Source organism: Brienomyrus brachyistius, chromosome 6 (genome assembly GCF_023856365.1).
Source record: "Brienomyrus brachyistius isolate T26 chromosome 6, BBRACH_0.4, whole genome shotgun sequence".
NCBI lineage: Eukaryota > Metazoa > Chordata > Actinopteri > Osteoglossiformes > Mormyridae > Brienomyrus > Brienomyrus brachyistius.
The window spans coordinates 5,967,844-5,984,832 of record NC_064538.1 but is presented as its reverse complement, the minus strand read 5'-3'; the positions used below and the strand labels follow the sequence as shown (position 1 = coordinate 5,984,832).

At 53.0% G+C, this 16,989-nt stretch overlaps 1 protein-coding gene across 1 annotated transcript in view; it reads right to left on the bottom strand.

Moving 5' to 3' along the window:
• LOC125744847 (plexin-A2-like) overlaps window positions 1-16,648 on the bottom strand; it is a 96,620-nt gene extending 79,972 nt beyond the window's left edge. Inside the window, exon 1 of the mRNA XM_049017125.1 lies at window positions 16,456-16,648. Within this exon, the coding sequence (XP_048873082.1) occupies window positions 16,456-16,648 (193 nt within the window). The remainder of the gene's footprint in view (window positions 1-16,455) is intronic.
• Window positions 16,649-16,989: the final 341 nt, after the last annotated feature.

The window sequence follows — 16,989 nt, the reverse complement described above, 5'->3', positions numbered from 1 at the left end:
ATGGAAAGCAGTCTCCGGGTCATCTGATAAGCTAAGCCTGTCGGAGGAGGCGTGAGCGAGGACCTGAGCGAGAGAACAGGAGCCTCTCTGCTCCTGCCATCCTCATCCCACCATTAAAACTATAGTGGGGAGGGGGCTCCTGTTGTCCCAGGAGCCGGCATTTCCTGTCTCCAAGGCTGGACTGAGGGACGGGCAGTGACTTTACAGGCCCGCTCTCGCGTGTGTATGTATGTTTAATGCATATGTGTGTTCACATGCACCCGCCTGCCCGCGAGTAGATCCAACTAATCAATACTTTAGGCGTTAGCAGATTTGGGGGCTCACACTTCTGAGTAGAGTCCAATGATAGACATCAGATGACCTTGGCCGCACCAAATCAACCCCCCGCCCCCCCACCTCTTACCCACACGACACACATTCTGCTTCACTGTGATAAGGCCAAAAGCTACACAGGTTTAGCCAACAGCTGCCTGGAGAGTCAGGGGTGTTGACGAGCCCTTTCGTTTAAGACGATCAGGGTCCCAGAACTCTCATGAACAGACGATCTGAGCAGGACTCACAGGACAAAAGGCTGTTAGCAGATTTTGATAGTCATTATCAGCGTGTAACTGCCGCTCTACATGAATCAGAAGTTCATTGGTTAAATTGCCGGCTTTTCGCATCAATCTGTCTGCTCGCTTTATGGAATCATTCCAGTGCTAGAGTTAAACTGCCCATCGCTTCAGCGATTTCAGCTCCGCACGGCATGAACGCGAGTCTTCAGAGCTCACACACAGGGAATTAAACTAAACTCTTTAAGTACCGACATTTACAAAGCGTCCATGTCTGGCTTTGAAACTCCGCAGGTCGAGTCCTTTGATGCCCTCCTTTCGCTTTGGAAGGAATACAAACACAGATCTGTTAAGGTGACCTACGAAAATTCACAATTACTGACACGAAAGCCACTCGGCCGGATCTGAATCACAGGTGTCACTGTACCCCCTTGACCTCACCTGGACCGGCCCATCCTGGAAGCACCACACCATCATTTCTAGGCACCTGAGGCAGGCGGTCCTGTCACGCAAATGAGGTTCTGATTAATCCGGCGCTGCTGTTCCGAGCAGGAGCCCCCTGAGGGGCACTGACCAGTCTGCATCCTCCCTCCGCCTGACGACCCACAATGCAACACGGGCGTACAGAAGTAGGTAGACATAGACGTAGGTGGTTACTCACAGACCTACACTTCATATATTCAAAGGCCACACTGGGGAATAGGACCCCCCACTGTGCTTTTTCTTTTGGGGGGAGGGAGGTATGCTGGCCAGCTGAATCCCCTGAATGCCCCCTTCTGCCAACAAACAGCCGGGTGTGTAGGATTACATACATTTTAAAAGCCTGTATCTACAATTAAGAAGCACTGATCAGTCCCGTAACCGAGTTGTGAGATAAAGACAAGGCTTATATCTACTTACAAGCCCCCCTGTCTGCTGCTTCCTACTGAACAAAAAGGGACATATTCTTTTAATCGGGAAACATGAGGATGCTGGGATAACCTGGCGAGAGGCCAGCAGCTGATTCCATTACGGTCCCCAGATATTTCTCTGTGTTGGAGCTGTGATGAGGAGGATCTTGCACCTTCCTCCTCCGAGACTGGGCCGAATCTGCACAAAAGCCGCAGGCTGAAAGCCGATTGGTCCCTGGAGAACCCCCTCCCCTGTCACTCTGCCGTTGGAAAAAATATCATTGGCTGATGACTAAGGTTGGCCCCTTTGTAAGAATTATGGCCCCTCTGATACCCGACCTTAAAAAAAATAAATCTTAGAATCACACCTGCCCCCATCAGAGGGGAGAGGCACATCACACCGTGAATGGTGGCTCTAAATTAAATGAGGCCGTTCCTTTCTTGGGTGACAGGGACATGGCTTGACAAGGAAAGGAGAAACAGACTAGTGCTGGTCTCGGGTACGTAGGGGGGCAAAATGAAACACAGCCCCCAAATTGAGGCCAGATCCAAGGGGCAGCCCCCCATCCACCAACATTATGGTTGCCAGTCCTTACTGAGGGATCATTTCCTCTATTGACTAGAAGTTGACTGCCCATAAATTTCAATCGGAGAAATACAAACAGACATGACTCAGATGGGCTTTGACAGCGGCGGGTATCTGAGGTCACTCACACACGCTTCTCAGGAGGAGCAGGGCAGAGAGGAGGAGAGGCACGGGCAGGGTCCAGTCCGAGCTCGTAGTCACATAACACAGCAACTGGCCCCTGGCTCACATACAGACACACACACACAGACCAGCCACTACATCTCCGGGGTTGACCATCATAAATCCCGTTTTTTATGCACAGAAAAAAAAATAATTACACACAAAATGAAAATAGTACAAGCAGTGATTCCACACCACTGTTCTGCAATAAGAAACTTTTTTTTTTGAGCTGCCGACGCTGGTGAGGCAGGAATGCACACTGGGCACCCTGCCTCAGACTGAACGGGCACGGGGGAGGAAAACATTTAATTAACTGGACATGTGTCTGCTCGACGTGTTTGGGGGGGGGACACACTCTCTCCCACAAGCTCTGCTGCGTTGGGGGTGGAGGGGTGGGTTTGGTGGTTAAGCAACCCAGGGTATGTATGCCTGCGTGCTGGCCTTTGCGTCAGCTTGGGCCCCAGTCGAAGGGTGGGGGGGACAAGAGTCCGACGAGTCTGCCAAGGTGGACAAATACGGCCTCCAGGGTGCAGCAGAGCCGACCAGATTCCCCCTTCGATTCCAAAGCTGGAGAGGGAGGCAGTGGGAGCCACGGAGGCTCAGCAGGAAGGAAATTCCGAGGATGTGAGAACGTGGTCAGGAGGCTGGCGGGCACAGCGGACCGCTGCCCATCTACACCAACAGGGGGCGCCGGGAGCCAGCTCCCCACAATACGTTGGGGATGACCGCTGCCATGTGGATCCGTCTATGTAAATGGTACACAAAAGGCTGGGGGGGGGTGTTTAGAGGAGTGAGGCAGCTTCCCGGTCTGTTATATGGAAATGATGACTGAACAATGCCAACCAGTCTTGTGGGGGGCGGGGTAACACTCGTCACCCTTAAAGGCTCTCCTGGGGGCCACCGGTGAGGAGATCATCTGACAGCTGCGCTCGTTGTCTCAGGACCAACCGTCAGCTCGGCCCAGGGGGGAGTGACGTGATGAGCAGACAAACAGAGGAACGATGAAGGGCATGTTCACAACAGAGGGCGTTTACAGGGGCTGCGCTCGGCACTATTTCACTAATCTATCAGGCTCTGAGGGGGTCACTAACCACCCCTGTCACTCATCGAGTCACAACATACCATTGGCTAACAATAAAGTTGGACCCTCTGTAAGAATTATGGCCCGCATGACTGGTCCACACTTGCCAGGCCGTCTGATTGGTGCGCATCAGGTGGCTCCCCCGCCTGATTGGTGGGTCATGAGACAGTCATGGGACACGTCCTCACCAACCACATCTGTCCTTGGTCTCCAGGTGCCTGGCTAGTGGGTGTACAGACTTTTGGAAGGTGGGCCGGGGGCTCCCCAAGGCAGGCCTGACCCCATGCCTCAGGGAATTCCGTGACAATTAACACAGCTCGTCCTCTGCACCCCACCCATGATTCATAGGCCCGGGGCGGGGGTGTTGTCCTGTTCCCAGTGCCAGTACTTCCTGCAGGATCACCTGTGATACAGCTGCTTCCCGTGCTGTGCAATCCACTCTCTGAGCTCATGTCTAAGTTGCGGCGAAGCCGATCCCCAGAGGTTCCTCTTAGTTTTGAAAGTTCGGGCTGAGAGTCTTGCCTGTCCAGCAGCAGACCCGTCACTCTCAGTCCACACTTCCAAATTTGGAAGAAATAAAAAAATGGGTAACTTTGAGAAAAACTCGCCAGTCATACCTGAACCAAGCAGTCAAACCAAGTGATGATCTCCCTCAGGGCAGGTCTCTGTCTTTTCTTCAACATTTGGGAAAAAGACCCAAACATTGTGCAAAAACTCCCCCCCCCCCCCCCCCACTGCCCCCCGCCCACACTGGCTGACCACAGACTCCACGGAGTCGCCTAGACTCTCGCAAACCCACGGAAAGTGCGTGCCTGGGTCCCTCCTCTCTCCTCTCGGTCCCTCCCCTGTCCGAGTTCCCGCAGGGCCGCCCGGTCCGCCTGGGAATGATTCCCGCTGATGGCGGCCACACCGCTATCGTCCGCACTCTCCACTCCCGGAGACCTGGAGCACACATATGTGTACGTTCCTTCCAGAATGTTCATTCCTTAAAGACCTACTGCTCGCCGGCATAATTTCCGTAAGATAACAATCCGTACGTTTCCTGCCAAAAATCGCTTCAGTGATTCCAAAACAAAACACTTAAAAGAACCAGTTAACTTTGATTTCTTCAGGAAAAAAAAATAACATAATGCAACTTCGCCCCCAAATAGCCGCAGGGCTCTTGCACTTGTAAAACTGCCCCCAAAATGTAGTTCCCGGTTTAATATGCTTCTAACCCATTTTCTCAGAGAGAAACCCTCCACCGCCTCCCTGGCAGAGACAGGAAGGAGATTCAGACCCCTAAGTGGCATGGAGACCAGGGTGCAGGGTCTCCAGATGCCCCGACCTCGGCGATCGACAGGACGAGAAGTGCAGGGCTTTTCCGTAAACCATACGCGCATCATGGCCACCTGCCGGAGGTTCTGTTCTGAAATCGGTTCTGTCCCACAAAGAGTCTTTACTCATTAATCTCACGTAGATTTGGGACCACTGCCCCTTTCCCGACAATGGCGGCCCTGGCGAGGTGATTGGACAGCCAAGCCTGGGGGGGGGGATTATTAATAGTGATTGTATGGGAAGGGAGGGGGTCCAGCTCAGAGATATCAGTCAGATCACTGGGTCTGTGGCCCAACTACACGCATGACTCAAAACCACAGAGCACACGGGCCGCTCTGGGGAATGAGTTCACTTCCTGAAAGAGTTACCAGTGTCAGCCTCCGCCCAGAGAAATCAAAGATCTGCGGAGGAGCAAGTGATGCCCCAGGACAGGAGGAGGGCTCAGGACAGGGTGCAATGACAGTCGATTGGACAGGCTGCGTCGCCCTCGACATCACATCTCCCCTTCATTCATGGGCCAACCTTATCATCAGCCAACGACATTTCTTGAATCAGTGAGTGACAGGAGATGGTTCACTCTGGGGACCAATCAGCTTTCAGCTGGGGCCAGTGTCCTTGCGGCACCGCTTCAGTATATGCCCCTGATGTCCATGGACTCCACTTCCTGGGGCACCCCCAAATCAGGCACCATGTCCCTCTGGGGCAGAAGTGGGAGGCGCCGCAGGGACTGGCCGCCTCCATAATTCAATAACACATGTGCCCTATGGGGGGGGCGGCGAGTCAGTCGGCACTGAGGCGGAACTAACAGGCCAGGGCCTCTGTCTCACGGGGGCCTGGGGAACGGGCCCAGCTGACGACCCGCCCGGAGCGTGTGCCACAGTCGGGGGAGGGGGGTGCGGGGTGGGGGGGGCAGCTGGAGAGAATCAGCGGCCCCGATTGGCTTCCGTGCCTCAGAGTACATGACAGGTGGACTAAATGGGAGGGGGCAATCGATCATCGGTGGGATGAATCAATCACCTGTCTGCTAATGCACCGTGTCACCCCCCCCCACGCTCTTTGATAATAAAGCAAACCCCCCCCCGGATTTCGGCAGAAGGAAGACAGCTCCAGCTGAGATGGGCTTTTTAGGTCACAACCTGAACCCCCCCTATGATGGTTCTGGCCAAACCCCCCCCCCTCAGGCGTCCCATCAGTGCCGCCTGCTTGCTGGCACGCTTTGTTGACCCGCTCATTAAGCAAACACAGCCGCCTCCCTGCCTGTTCCTCTCTTCGTTTTAATTGAGGGTCTGTCAGCTGTGGCCCGGTCCGATTCCCCTGGCGCCGTTAATCCATTTCTACGGCGGGGCGTGTAAATAGCCCCGAATGACACACGTGCAGGTTCCCATAATGCCTCCGCAATGCACATAAACAAGTTCCACATAAAGAAAGATAGGTGTTTTCCACTTGCCGGTTGTAAACGAATAGTTGACACCTCACGCGCTTTTCGAACCAGAGCAGGAGGGGAGCAGACTTTCTGTTCCTCACTGAGGAACACGATCGAGTGAGATTGTCCTACCCAGGTAAAGTGTTTTGTGTCTACAAAAAGCTTGCTCTAAAAGTGGAGGTACCCCGGAGCAAACCGGCCCAGACCGGACCCAACCGGGCAGTCGACAGTTTGGAAAGACCTCCATGTCGGCTCAAATCGAACACCTGGATCGGATCCAGGCGCAAATGCCTCAGTGTCCAGTACATCCTTTCCTCATGCCCCTCCCCCCACCCCCTCAGAGCCTGACAGATTAGTGAAAGAGTGTCCAGCGCAGCCAGACCATAATCCATCCCAGCGCATGCTGAACACGTCCTCAAGGAAGAGCACTGTAGCTGTGACCCCCCCCCAAACCAAACACTACACTCCCGCCCCTCCCCTGCCAATGCCCCCCCTGCCAACACTTCAATAGTAAACTCCGGAGAGAAAACAAAACATAGAGTCCAATCCAGGCAAACGACACAGAGCCCGACCACGGAAATGTGCAAACGCAAAAGCTGGAACTGCAGGGCTGTCATTACGGAGAGAGCGCTCCGAAAATAATGATTTAAGGAAAAAAAACAGGAGCAAACCATCAAGGCCACCGTATAACAGCAGCTCGCTGTTGCCAAGACTACAGAATCACATATTTTGTGAGGATACAGAGGGATAAAAGAGAGGTGAGTGGAGCCCACGGGGTCCCCTCGAAATCTCAGCTGATCTTCTTTTTGTGTGTTGGGCACAGCACCCCCTACAGGACAAGGGCTGGGACAGACTTTGGATAACTGGGAAATCATCAATCTGAAACAGCACGGATGGAGAACTAAATCCATCTGAAAGTTAGCAAAACATTCAAGTCAGACTCGCATATTTGTATTATGTAAGAACCAGAAACCAGAACGGAGCGATGCCAGAAGGTCCGACCCGCTGTGTCCCATGCGAACCGCATTTCGAGTGGCTCTCTGTTTGTTTTGCCCCCCTCCCCATTCTTGTGGGAATGCACAGTGCCACCCGATACCCGCTTAAAGAGCAGACGTGGGCAGTCTGCCCAAAGCCACGGCCCGCAGGCCTCTGCTGACGCCGGAGAAAGAACGAGACACCACGCGACACGGCGTTAGCTGGGCAAAAGGACAGTGCCTGGAAAGAAAAGCAAAAAACACATGAAAAACAAAAAAGAAGAGGGATGGAGTAGGTGGGGGGGCAAAACTGAGCCCCTGTCCTGAGATGGAGCCAAGTGAAAGAGTAGGCCTCGGACCTCGGTACCACAAAAATGACTCACCACAGAAAAACAAAATAAAAAAGAGAGATTTGAAAGGAAGCCAAGTGACCTCTCTTGTGTTTCCTGACAGTGGCCTCGTCCTCACTGGTGGTGAGGCTCGCGGTCATTTTCATTTTTTTTAAAGACCCTATTCATCACGGCCTGATTACGTTTCGAGGCCCTGCCGCCTGCTTCCGGGCCCTGCCTCCCGCCAGGGCAGCCAGTTTTATCGCTCAGACAACAAGCGAGCAACAAATACTGTGAGCAAAGTCTAAAGGGCAGGAGAATGAAGGGAATGAGATGGACAGAAGTGGCGAAAGGGTGGAGTGAGAGAGATCACGCCTTCTGAACAAACATGTGCCGTTGCATGTCGGGCTGCTTGGGAGAGACAGAGGGGGGGTATGTACGACTGTGGTGCGTGTAGTGAAAGCTCACCTACAGCTCATCTCTAAGACAAACGTCCCCTAGAAACTATTAATACAAGCAGCCCCACCCCTAATGGTGACATTGAGTGTGGAGCAAACTATATATATATTTAAAACAATTACAATGCACACACTTTAATTTCTGTGTCCTCATTTAGTGTTGAGTACAGAAGTTAAACTGAACACTGAAATCTCCCATCATAGTATTGAAAATAAACTGAATAGACAGAATCAAGACAGGACAGATGCACTGAACACTAGCTTCTCCCATCGCAGCAGGCTAGACGCACTAAACACTAAGGTCTCCCATCAAGTCAGGACTGATACACTGAACACTACCATCTCCCATCAACACAGGACAGATACACTGAACACTAGCTTCTCCCATCGCAGCAGGCCAGGCGCACTGAACACTAAGGTCTCCCATCAAGAAAGGACAGACACACTGAGCACTAAACTGTCCCATCTCAGTATAAAAGATAAACTGGTGTGGCTCCTGACGCTGCGCTTTATCCCGATCAGGCCATAAACATAAAAACAAATCAAGTTAACGACGCTGAGTTGCTCTTAATCTTCATGCGCTGGCAAGTTTGATGATGAGCAAGAGCTTTTTTGGTGTTGGGTCACTGAGCGTTAAACATCCCTTTATTAACCTCTTCCCTGCTCAGAAAATGGGGCATTTCTAGTTCTTTTGTTTTACTTCCCCATAATAAATCACGAGAATTATGAAAATAGAGGATGCAGCATACAATGACAGTGACCCGTGTGCAGTACCCTGGTGCGACCTCCAGCACGTGTAAATCAGAGGCAGCGGACGGGCCGTGACGGCTGACACCTCCTCTGCCACCACGCGAGTGGCCATCGGCAGACCGGGCCTCCCTCTAAGGGCCACCATCAGCCCTTTTGTTCTGCTTGCGGTTACCATGAAACCAAAAAAAAAATGGCGGCCGCCCGGTCGTCTTTGTTTTGAAATTAGAGGGAAGACCCAGTCGCGTTCGTCTGTCCGTCGGGGTGGGGGAGGGGGATGTGTCACGCCATGGCGACCCTGGAATCCATGGGACGCTGTGCGGAACAGACGCTCCACAATCAGTGGGACCCATGCCGAGTGGGACCCCCGGCACCTCTGACGGAACCCCCCTGGGCCCCCCCACCCCGCCTCAAAGCGAAGCCCCATGCCCTCCCAGTGGTCTCGGACCCAGGACAGCCTGCCGCCCATATGGCTCCCCCACCTCGACTGTGACTGCGTGCACCATGGACTGGGTCCATTAAAAAGCCATCAATCGCCAGTCGGATTGCTTTACGGCTTTGGTATGCTCATATTTTATAAGTGCACGGAAAAACAATGAGGGGAGGAGGGGGACAAAAGGGAGAAAGAAGAAAAGGGAGAGGGAGAGACTGGCGTGGGATGGGAGGTAGAAAAAGACTGAAAGAGGAAGGCAAAGTAAGTACAGGGTGGCAGTAGGGGGGGCGGGGGTCTCACAAGCTGTCCTGCTGGACAGTAAGAACCTCCACCAGGTTGTATTGGCTGCCTGCTGCCCCCCACAGACAGTGAGACAGAGAGCAAAGTCACATGGGATAGCAAAGATTTGGGGCGCTGGAAAGCATCAAGTCTCAAATTAAAGCGGTTCGTCATTCAGGCTGCTTTTTTGGGCTTATCGCTGGTAAAGCATTGAGGTGCATGGATTGGCAGTGTGGGGGCTTCCTGTCAAGGGGGGCCAGGGGACGGGTCTGGACGACACAGTGGGATCCTGCGGAGCCTCTGATGGCGACCTCATTGAAGAACGCCTGAGCTAACCTCATGCTGCCAATGACACTCGCCAGCTCACTGCCCGCGCTGACTGTTCCTCTGATACTCGGCCTCATTTGCCACTTCTGGATTCTGTTGGGTGGCATTTGTTTTCCATTGGAGGTGGAGTGTGGCTCAACGGGTTGGGCCTCATCAGAAGGTTGTTGGTTTGAATCCCAAGCTCATTGGAGTAGCCACATTGCCTTTGGCTCTTGAGCAAGGCCATAACACTCCCCACCCCCAAAATGTTCTAGGGTGTACATGTGTGTGACTCAAAGGAGAGTAAGATGAGATCTAAAAATGTAAAGAATTACAGTGCACCTGTTCTCATACAATTGGCAAAAAAGCATCACTTCATTTTCATGATAAGCAGTGCACAGCTCGCGTTCCCTTAACGATCTTGCACTTCTTACTGGTCGCTCACTGGAAGCACAGCCTAGCTGCACTCCTGTCCAGTTGCTTCCCAGCTGACAGCTGCATGCTGTGATTTATTATCCGTCTCGCTGGAGCGTCGCTTTGGATGAAAACATCGGTTAAATAAACGCATGCGACTGTAAGTGTGATCAGGGAGTGGCACACTCACCCTCGTGCAAACGGCGAGGCGAGGCAGACGCAGATCAGAGAGACACGGCTTTGCTAATGCGTGGGTGACGTGCCATCAGCCCCGGGCAGACTGAGCCGCACCCCCGGCAATGGAGGCTGTTCCTCCCACCCTCCCTGATGATGCTGGCCGGTGCCGTTTCTCCCCCCCCACCTGCCGGTCCTTCCCCAGCATGAAAGGTTAATGTGGGAAGAGGGAGATTCCAGGCCGCCATGATGCCACTTGCCAAATAAGCAGCAGTCCTGCCAATCACAGGCCGGCGGGGGGTGGGGTAGCACTCGGGGGGTGGGGTAGCACTGGCAGCCTGTTCAAAAGATTAGGGGGTTTGACTAGGGGTGTTTGGGCTTTTCGGAGTGCACTGGTCTCAACGTGAGAGAGAATCTGGGACACACACACACACACACACACACACACACACACACACATACAGACGTTTGTATCCATGTATTTGTGGGGAGCGTCCATTCTTTTATATGGGCTAAACCCTAATCCCAACAATGACAACCTTAACCCAAATCCGGCCCTAACCTTAACCATAAGTAACCAATCAACATACAAGACTTTAGGCATTTTTAGTTTTTTGATACCATTCACAGATTTTTATTAAATTGGGTTTCCTCTTGTGGGGACCGAACAAATGTCCCTACAAGGTCATTTGGTCCTCACAATGTAATATACATGTCCACACACACACACACACACACACACACACACACACACACACACACACACACACACACACACACACACACACCACACACACACAGGGGAAACTCCCTGCTCTGCATGTCTGACCTACAGAAACAAGCACTTGATTTCACTGTCATAAAATATTTCATTTTCACATGGAGGCGGGTGAGGAGGGGGTCTTTGGCTCTCAAAATGCATCACTCCTGGGGGGGGGGGGAACGGGGACATAGCTCAAACGCATAATTCTGCCTTGCCTACAGGCCCATTCCTAAAAAGTAGAGGGAGGGGGGGGGAGTGGGTGGGGGAGAGGATAACAATACCGTAACAATTCATTGATCCCTGATTCTGTTTCCGACAATCCTCCTGATCTCTGAAGGAGGAAACATGGTAGAAACAGAGATGCGGGTGTCGTCCTCCGCAGGACGAGGACCGAGCCGGACGACTGTCACAGCGACCCGCATAGAGCAAAGAAAAGCCAGAAGCCCCCCTCGCTCGGAACACAAAGCCGCCCCCGCCCCACATGATCACACGGCCAGTCTCTGTATTTCTGTCAGTCTGTGACAAACCCAAAACCCCTGTTTTATGAGCTGCACCCTACTGCCTGGGAAGCCTCGCTAACGTTGGCCTAGTGTTTCACCCTGGGGAGGGGGGTGTAAGAGGGGCGGGGTGGAAGCGGGTCAGACGAGTCACCCGATCCCTGCCATGGCCCTGCTGCTCGGGGCTGTGTCTAGGATGCTCGGTGCCTTCTGGGTCAGGTTTAAAAAGAAAACATTTGCTTGATAAATTAGAAGGAAAAATATATTTTTTTCAAACTGCATTAAAGGCCCATGTTCCAATCTAAATTCCATTATTTGGTGAACTCTAGCAGCCTGCTATGTCCGGCATATACAAGGGCGGGGCAACAGAGGCATTGGCACCAGCTGAAAGATGATTGGCCCCGATAGAGCCCCCTCCCATGCCCTCCCTTGTCACTCAGTAATTCAAGATATATCATTGGTCAATGATCAGGTTAGCTCCTCTGAATGAATTATGGCCCGTCTTACACACCCGAGTCCTTAGCTGTCATTTTATAAAGCCAATTCATGGGGTTCAATTCACGCTGGCTCCAACGCCGACCCTGCCCGTGTGACCCCGGCTGATTGGCTGATAAGGTTGCGGAGCAGGAACGCCTTCACATTCTGGGCCCCCCCGTGCCCTAAACTCTGCCTGCGACCCCTGTAGACCTCTGGTGGCCGTCACTCGAGAGCCCATAGGAAGGGAAACACGAGCCTGGAAGGTAAAGCCGATGCAGGAGGGACAGGAGGGGACACACACACCCACATAAACACACACTCACACACACACCTGTCACCTTCCTTCCTTTTCCAGTGTGAACAATAGCACTTCCATACCACTAATAAGGCCCAGGGACCAGTACAGCCAGCATTGGGGGGGTGGGGTGGCAGTGGTCGTCAGCCACCCCCCCCCCCCCCGTCGTACGCACCAGAGGGGATGGGACTCCTGGGAGAGCTGTCTACCCTGCCAGCCATGGTGGCAGCTTGTTTGCCTCCATTACGAGACGAGCGGGCAGATTCGGAAGGGAGTGCCGCATGGCCCAAGGCGGTCCGCTGAGCCAGCAGTCGGTCCCACAACCCAGAGACACCGGCGCAATTATGCTGTGGTTCCCATACCTCGTTAAGGAGGACCCCCCTCCCCCCCCAAGTCTATCCTCAGAGCCTCGCTTCGACTGGCTGTCAAATGTACCTCACAAAGTTCCCCAGTTCCTGCTGCAGGTCCCCCTTGGGATTTCCAGGATCCACTTTGAGATCGCGGCTCACCCACATCTCATACTTCGGCCCCAAAAAAAAGTACCAGCCCTTTAAATGGCGAAGTCACCTGACTTCTCCACTCAAAGGTAATCACCTGGTGACAGTGACAGGCTGGAGTTACCGCTGTCTCGCGAGGTGATGACCCACCTTGCCCCCCTCACCTCCCCCCATCCCCCCAAACCAGCATTAGTGGCCACATGCGTTGAGAACCAGCACCTGCAGGCAAACCACCTACCTGGTGACAGTGAATACTCTGCCGCCCCACCCCCCCCCCAGGGAAAATCCATGGTGCGCAATGGCAAACATAAACAGCATGGGGTCAGGAGTCAGCACACTGAGCAGCTTTGAAGCCCCGCCCCTTCGACCACAGAACAGGAACGCGAGGCAGCAGTCTCCGGATAACCTCAGAACCTGGGCATTCTGGGAAGAAACGTCACCTCCTATTAAAAGGTGATTCCTGCTCATCCGAGGGCCGATTGAGAGGCAGGGGTCTCCGTATCACCGCCTGGGGCTGAACTGGCGCTCAGCGTAGATACAGGGGGCAGCACTGACTGCAGCAGAATCACTATGAGCACAGATATCCAAGTGTGTTTATTGTATTTTGCTGGCACAAGCTTTTACCCACTCACTCACATGGTTATTTTTCTGAAGCAAGATGGGAAATTTAGGATATGAACCAACAACATTCAGGTTTTAAACCTAGTACTGTAACCACCCTACCACGGCTGACAAATACAGACATGCTTAGCCGTGTACCAAACACTCAACAAAAGGGCTCTGGATGTGACTACAGCAGATTTTGTCTTATTCTGGGGGGGGGGGAGGAGGGGGGGGGTGTCCATGTGTGGCCTCGCGCCTGCATCTGCATTTGATCGAGTCCCAAACTGCAGACACGCCGCTAATTACCAATAAGGAATGTCTGATAGGCTACTGGATAGATTTCTCCATGGGGTAGAGTCCGTGAAGGAGAGAGCGAAGAGGAGTGAGAGGGAGAGGATGAGTGCTGTGGAGGGGAGACGTCGGCGGTAAAATGCACGCGGGGTGCCGCACGGCTGCGATTCAGCGGGCAGAGAGGTTGTCAGACACGCAGGCACAGCAAAGGGCATTAAAGGTCGTGTCTAATCATCGCTGTGTCGCTGTCACGTGGACACAGACGACACTGGCTTCAGAGAGAGACACTCGTGCCGGTGATTATGCTTGTCTGTCTGTCTCCCTGTCTGTCCCTGTTATACAGCTCATGCCTGCAGATTGCGACCCCCCCCCCCCACTCTGCCTGTTGTCCTTTACCTCCCTCCTGTGTCATTCACCACCGTAATGAATTGGCTAATCACAGTTCTCAGGCCTGATCAATGGGCTCCATAAAGGAAATCGCTGTAAATTAGCACAGGGTCCACCAGCTGATCAATTGCAGCTCCCGTCGCGCGGGCGGTATGCGGCGATGTCATCTACGGAAAAGCCGCCAACTCCCAGATCGCCACGGCGTGCAAACTTTCCCACGGAAAACAATGCGTTGGGTTTGACCCGCTCTGGAGAGGTGAGAAGGTGAGCTGCGCATCTCTTCCTGAGGTCAATCAAAGCAGCAGGGACTGAAGCTGAGAAACCAACGCCAACAGGGTCCCCAGCGATTGGAAATGATCAGCTTTATGGCGACGGCAACAACACAGTATCCATGGAACCTTTCTGGTGACATTAGCCCACCAAAGTACAAGGAGAGGGATCTGCAGCCCCTCGGCCGCCTGAATACTGAGGCAGATCTCCCATGACAGGCTTCCCATTCAGTCTCCAACAGATACTACAATTCCCCCCCCGGGGGTAAAGGGAGGGGGAGATTTGCTTGCATGCTTTTGAACAAGCAGAACCAAATCAGACCCGAAAGTGGGTATCTGTTTATGATGAGTAAGAAGGCCTGCCTTTGGCCCCTCAAAGATAGAAGACACGAAATTCTTTTTGAAGTGTCCCCCCCGATTACTAGAACAGCCCCCGACCAGCGGATATGGGGAAATTGAAGCTGAACACACGCCCCCCCCAGAGAACCTCAAGAAGATCGCTATCCCGTTGTCCCCTAGCACTGCCCACCTGAGTATCTCTTTGCGAGATGCTCATGGTACAGTATGACTTCTGGATACCTTACCAAGGAAATCTCCGCTCATCAGTGTAAGGTTAATTAATTTACCTTATAAAGTCTAATTATGGTTCATGCCCAAGGTGTAATTTGATATTCATCCACAGATACATATTAATCTGGCGAGGGCTGGTTCGAGGGCTTGTTTCATAAGAATAACGTCACAGTTTCGGTGACTGAGGACACAGACGCGAACGGTGGTTCCCGCCCGTTTTACACTTCCTTCCAGACGGGCAAATTAACGGTAAGTTGCTCGGCAGCACCAGGGGAGCCACTGCCCTTTAAAAAAACACCGAAGGTAGGAAAGAGTCGAGAGTACACTGCTGCGAACGCGGACAAGCGCGAAAATGCACAATTTAGGGAAAACAAGAGGCACGCAGGAAGCATAAGGCGATTGGCCGTCGCAGCGAGGGTGGGGGCGGGGGGGGGGGGGGGGGGGGGGTTTGTGTCGCCACGGAAATCGGACAGCTGGCTTGGAGCAGGCGTGTGAGCTCTCACAGACAGGCTGGGATGATGACACGCGACTCAAAGCTGGGGAAAGGGGGGGGGGTGCTGGCACAGGATTGGGGGAGGGGCAGCATTTAGGAGGGACAAAATACAACCAAGGGAATAAATTTGGACAGGCTGAAGATAGGGGGTGGGGTAGGAGGAGAGAGGGAGCTGGACTGGAATGGAACAGCAAGGGAGCTCTGCACACCATGAGAAGGTCTTCAGGTTCTCTTCTTAAGAAGCGATCCAGGTGTTTCAAAGCCACATCCCTGCTGGGGGGGGGGGGGGGTGACTGCCCACAGCTCTGCATTCGGTTAGGGCTGCTTCCCCCAAGCAATAGTCCCCCTCAACAGTCCAAAGCAAGTCGCTGACTCAACTTTCAAACCCTCGCTGTTTAATCAGCCCCCGGTGGCCACTGATTATAGCTTCCAGAAGACCACCCCCCCCCCCCCCCCCCCCCCAACACACACACACCTACCCACAGAACTCTGTAAGCAGAAGTAGCAGGACGTTATTAGGGATCGAAATTCCTGCCATCTTATGTGGTGGGCGGCCACCGCCAGCAGAGATTCGCCGTCGCCAAAAGTAACACGATTAGGAAGCGAGCTGGCGATTGTGCCGGGATGGTCTCTGGCAGGGTGGTACTGGCAGCTATCACACCTCCCCATCGTTACCCCCATCGCCGAAGCCGTTACTGCTGCCCGGAATGCGGTTTTACTCCCACACCCCCCTTTTCCGAATGACATCACTCCTTACCACAAGAAATGACGGGCTCTCTTCAGTTAGGATCATGTCAGAGATAATGGAACAGAATTTCTCTCTCCCTATATATATATATATAGGTATGTATATATAATTATATAAAACCTATAATTTCTCTATCATTTCATCGGGAAATGTGCAGAGATACCGTCGCAGTCCGAGTTGGGAAGCGACAGGAGAAAAACTGATGAGAAACCGAGTGAGATAGAGAGGCTGGCATGTGCATCGTATAATGCAGTCGCTAACAATTAAAATGACGCTAACGTCGTTAGCGATAATTGCCTGGTGTGAAGTTGGGCTAGGACTCAATGACAACATGGTAGCTTAACACTCGGCACACTCCTCAGGGATGAGATGGCTAATTTGTTGTTTTTTTTTTTTTTTTTTGCTTCAGAGAGATGGTGGCTCTTTCTGCGAAACATTTACCGCCCACAGCCGCCCGCCGGCCCAAGCTGGCGAACGACTGGACTGCCATCTGGGCCAGAACACGGGCCGTTGGCAGCAGACGGCAGCCGATCGAGCGGGGAAGATGCAGAGAGGGGGCGCCGGTGCGCAGCTCCGTGACGGAGTGGGGTGGCTGAGGTAGGTGGTACCTGCTCTCTCTTCCGGACCGTCCCATGCCGGACAAAGTGTCCATCCTGCTGAGAAAATGCCCTTCGCCCGTGTGTGTGTGTGTGTGTGTGTGTGTGTGTGTGTGTGTGTGTGAGGCCTCCACCATTTTCACACAATTGTTTTTAGTTAACAAAGCGCAGACCAGCTGGTAAGCTTTGTGCAACCAATACTCTTTGTATGACTCAAAATTCACTTGTCCAAGAACATCCGGTATTCAAAGACTTCCTGCACTGGTTGCCAAGTTCGCCCCTCCAGCCCCCCACCCTCATTGTTTGGATGTTTTATACTAAATTGCAAGCAGAGGGGGCATGTTTCTTATTTATGAGTGCTTATGTACCCTGCAGCTGA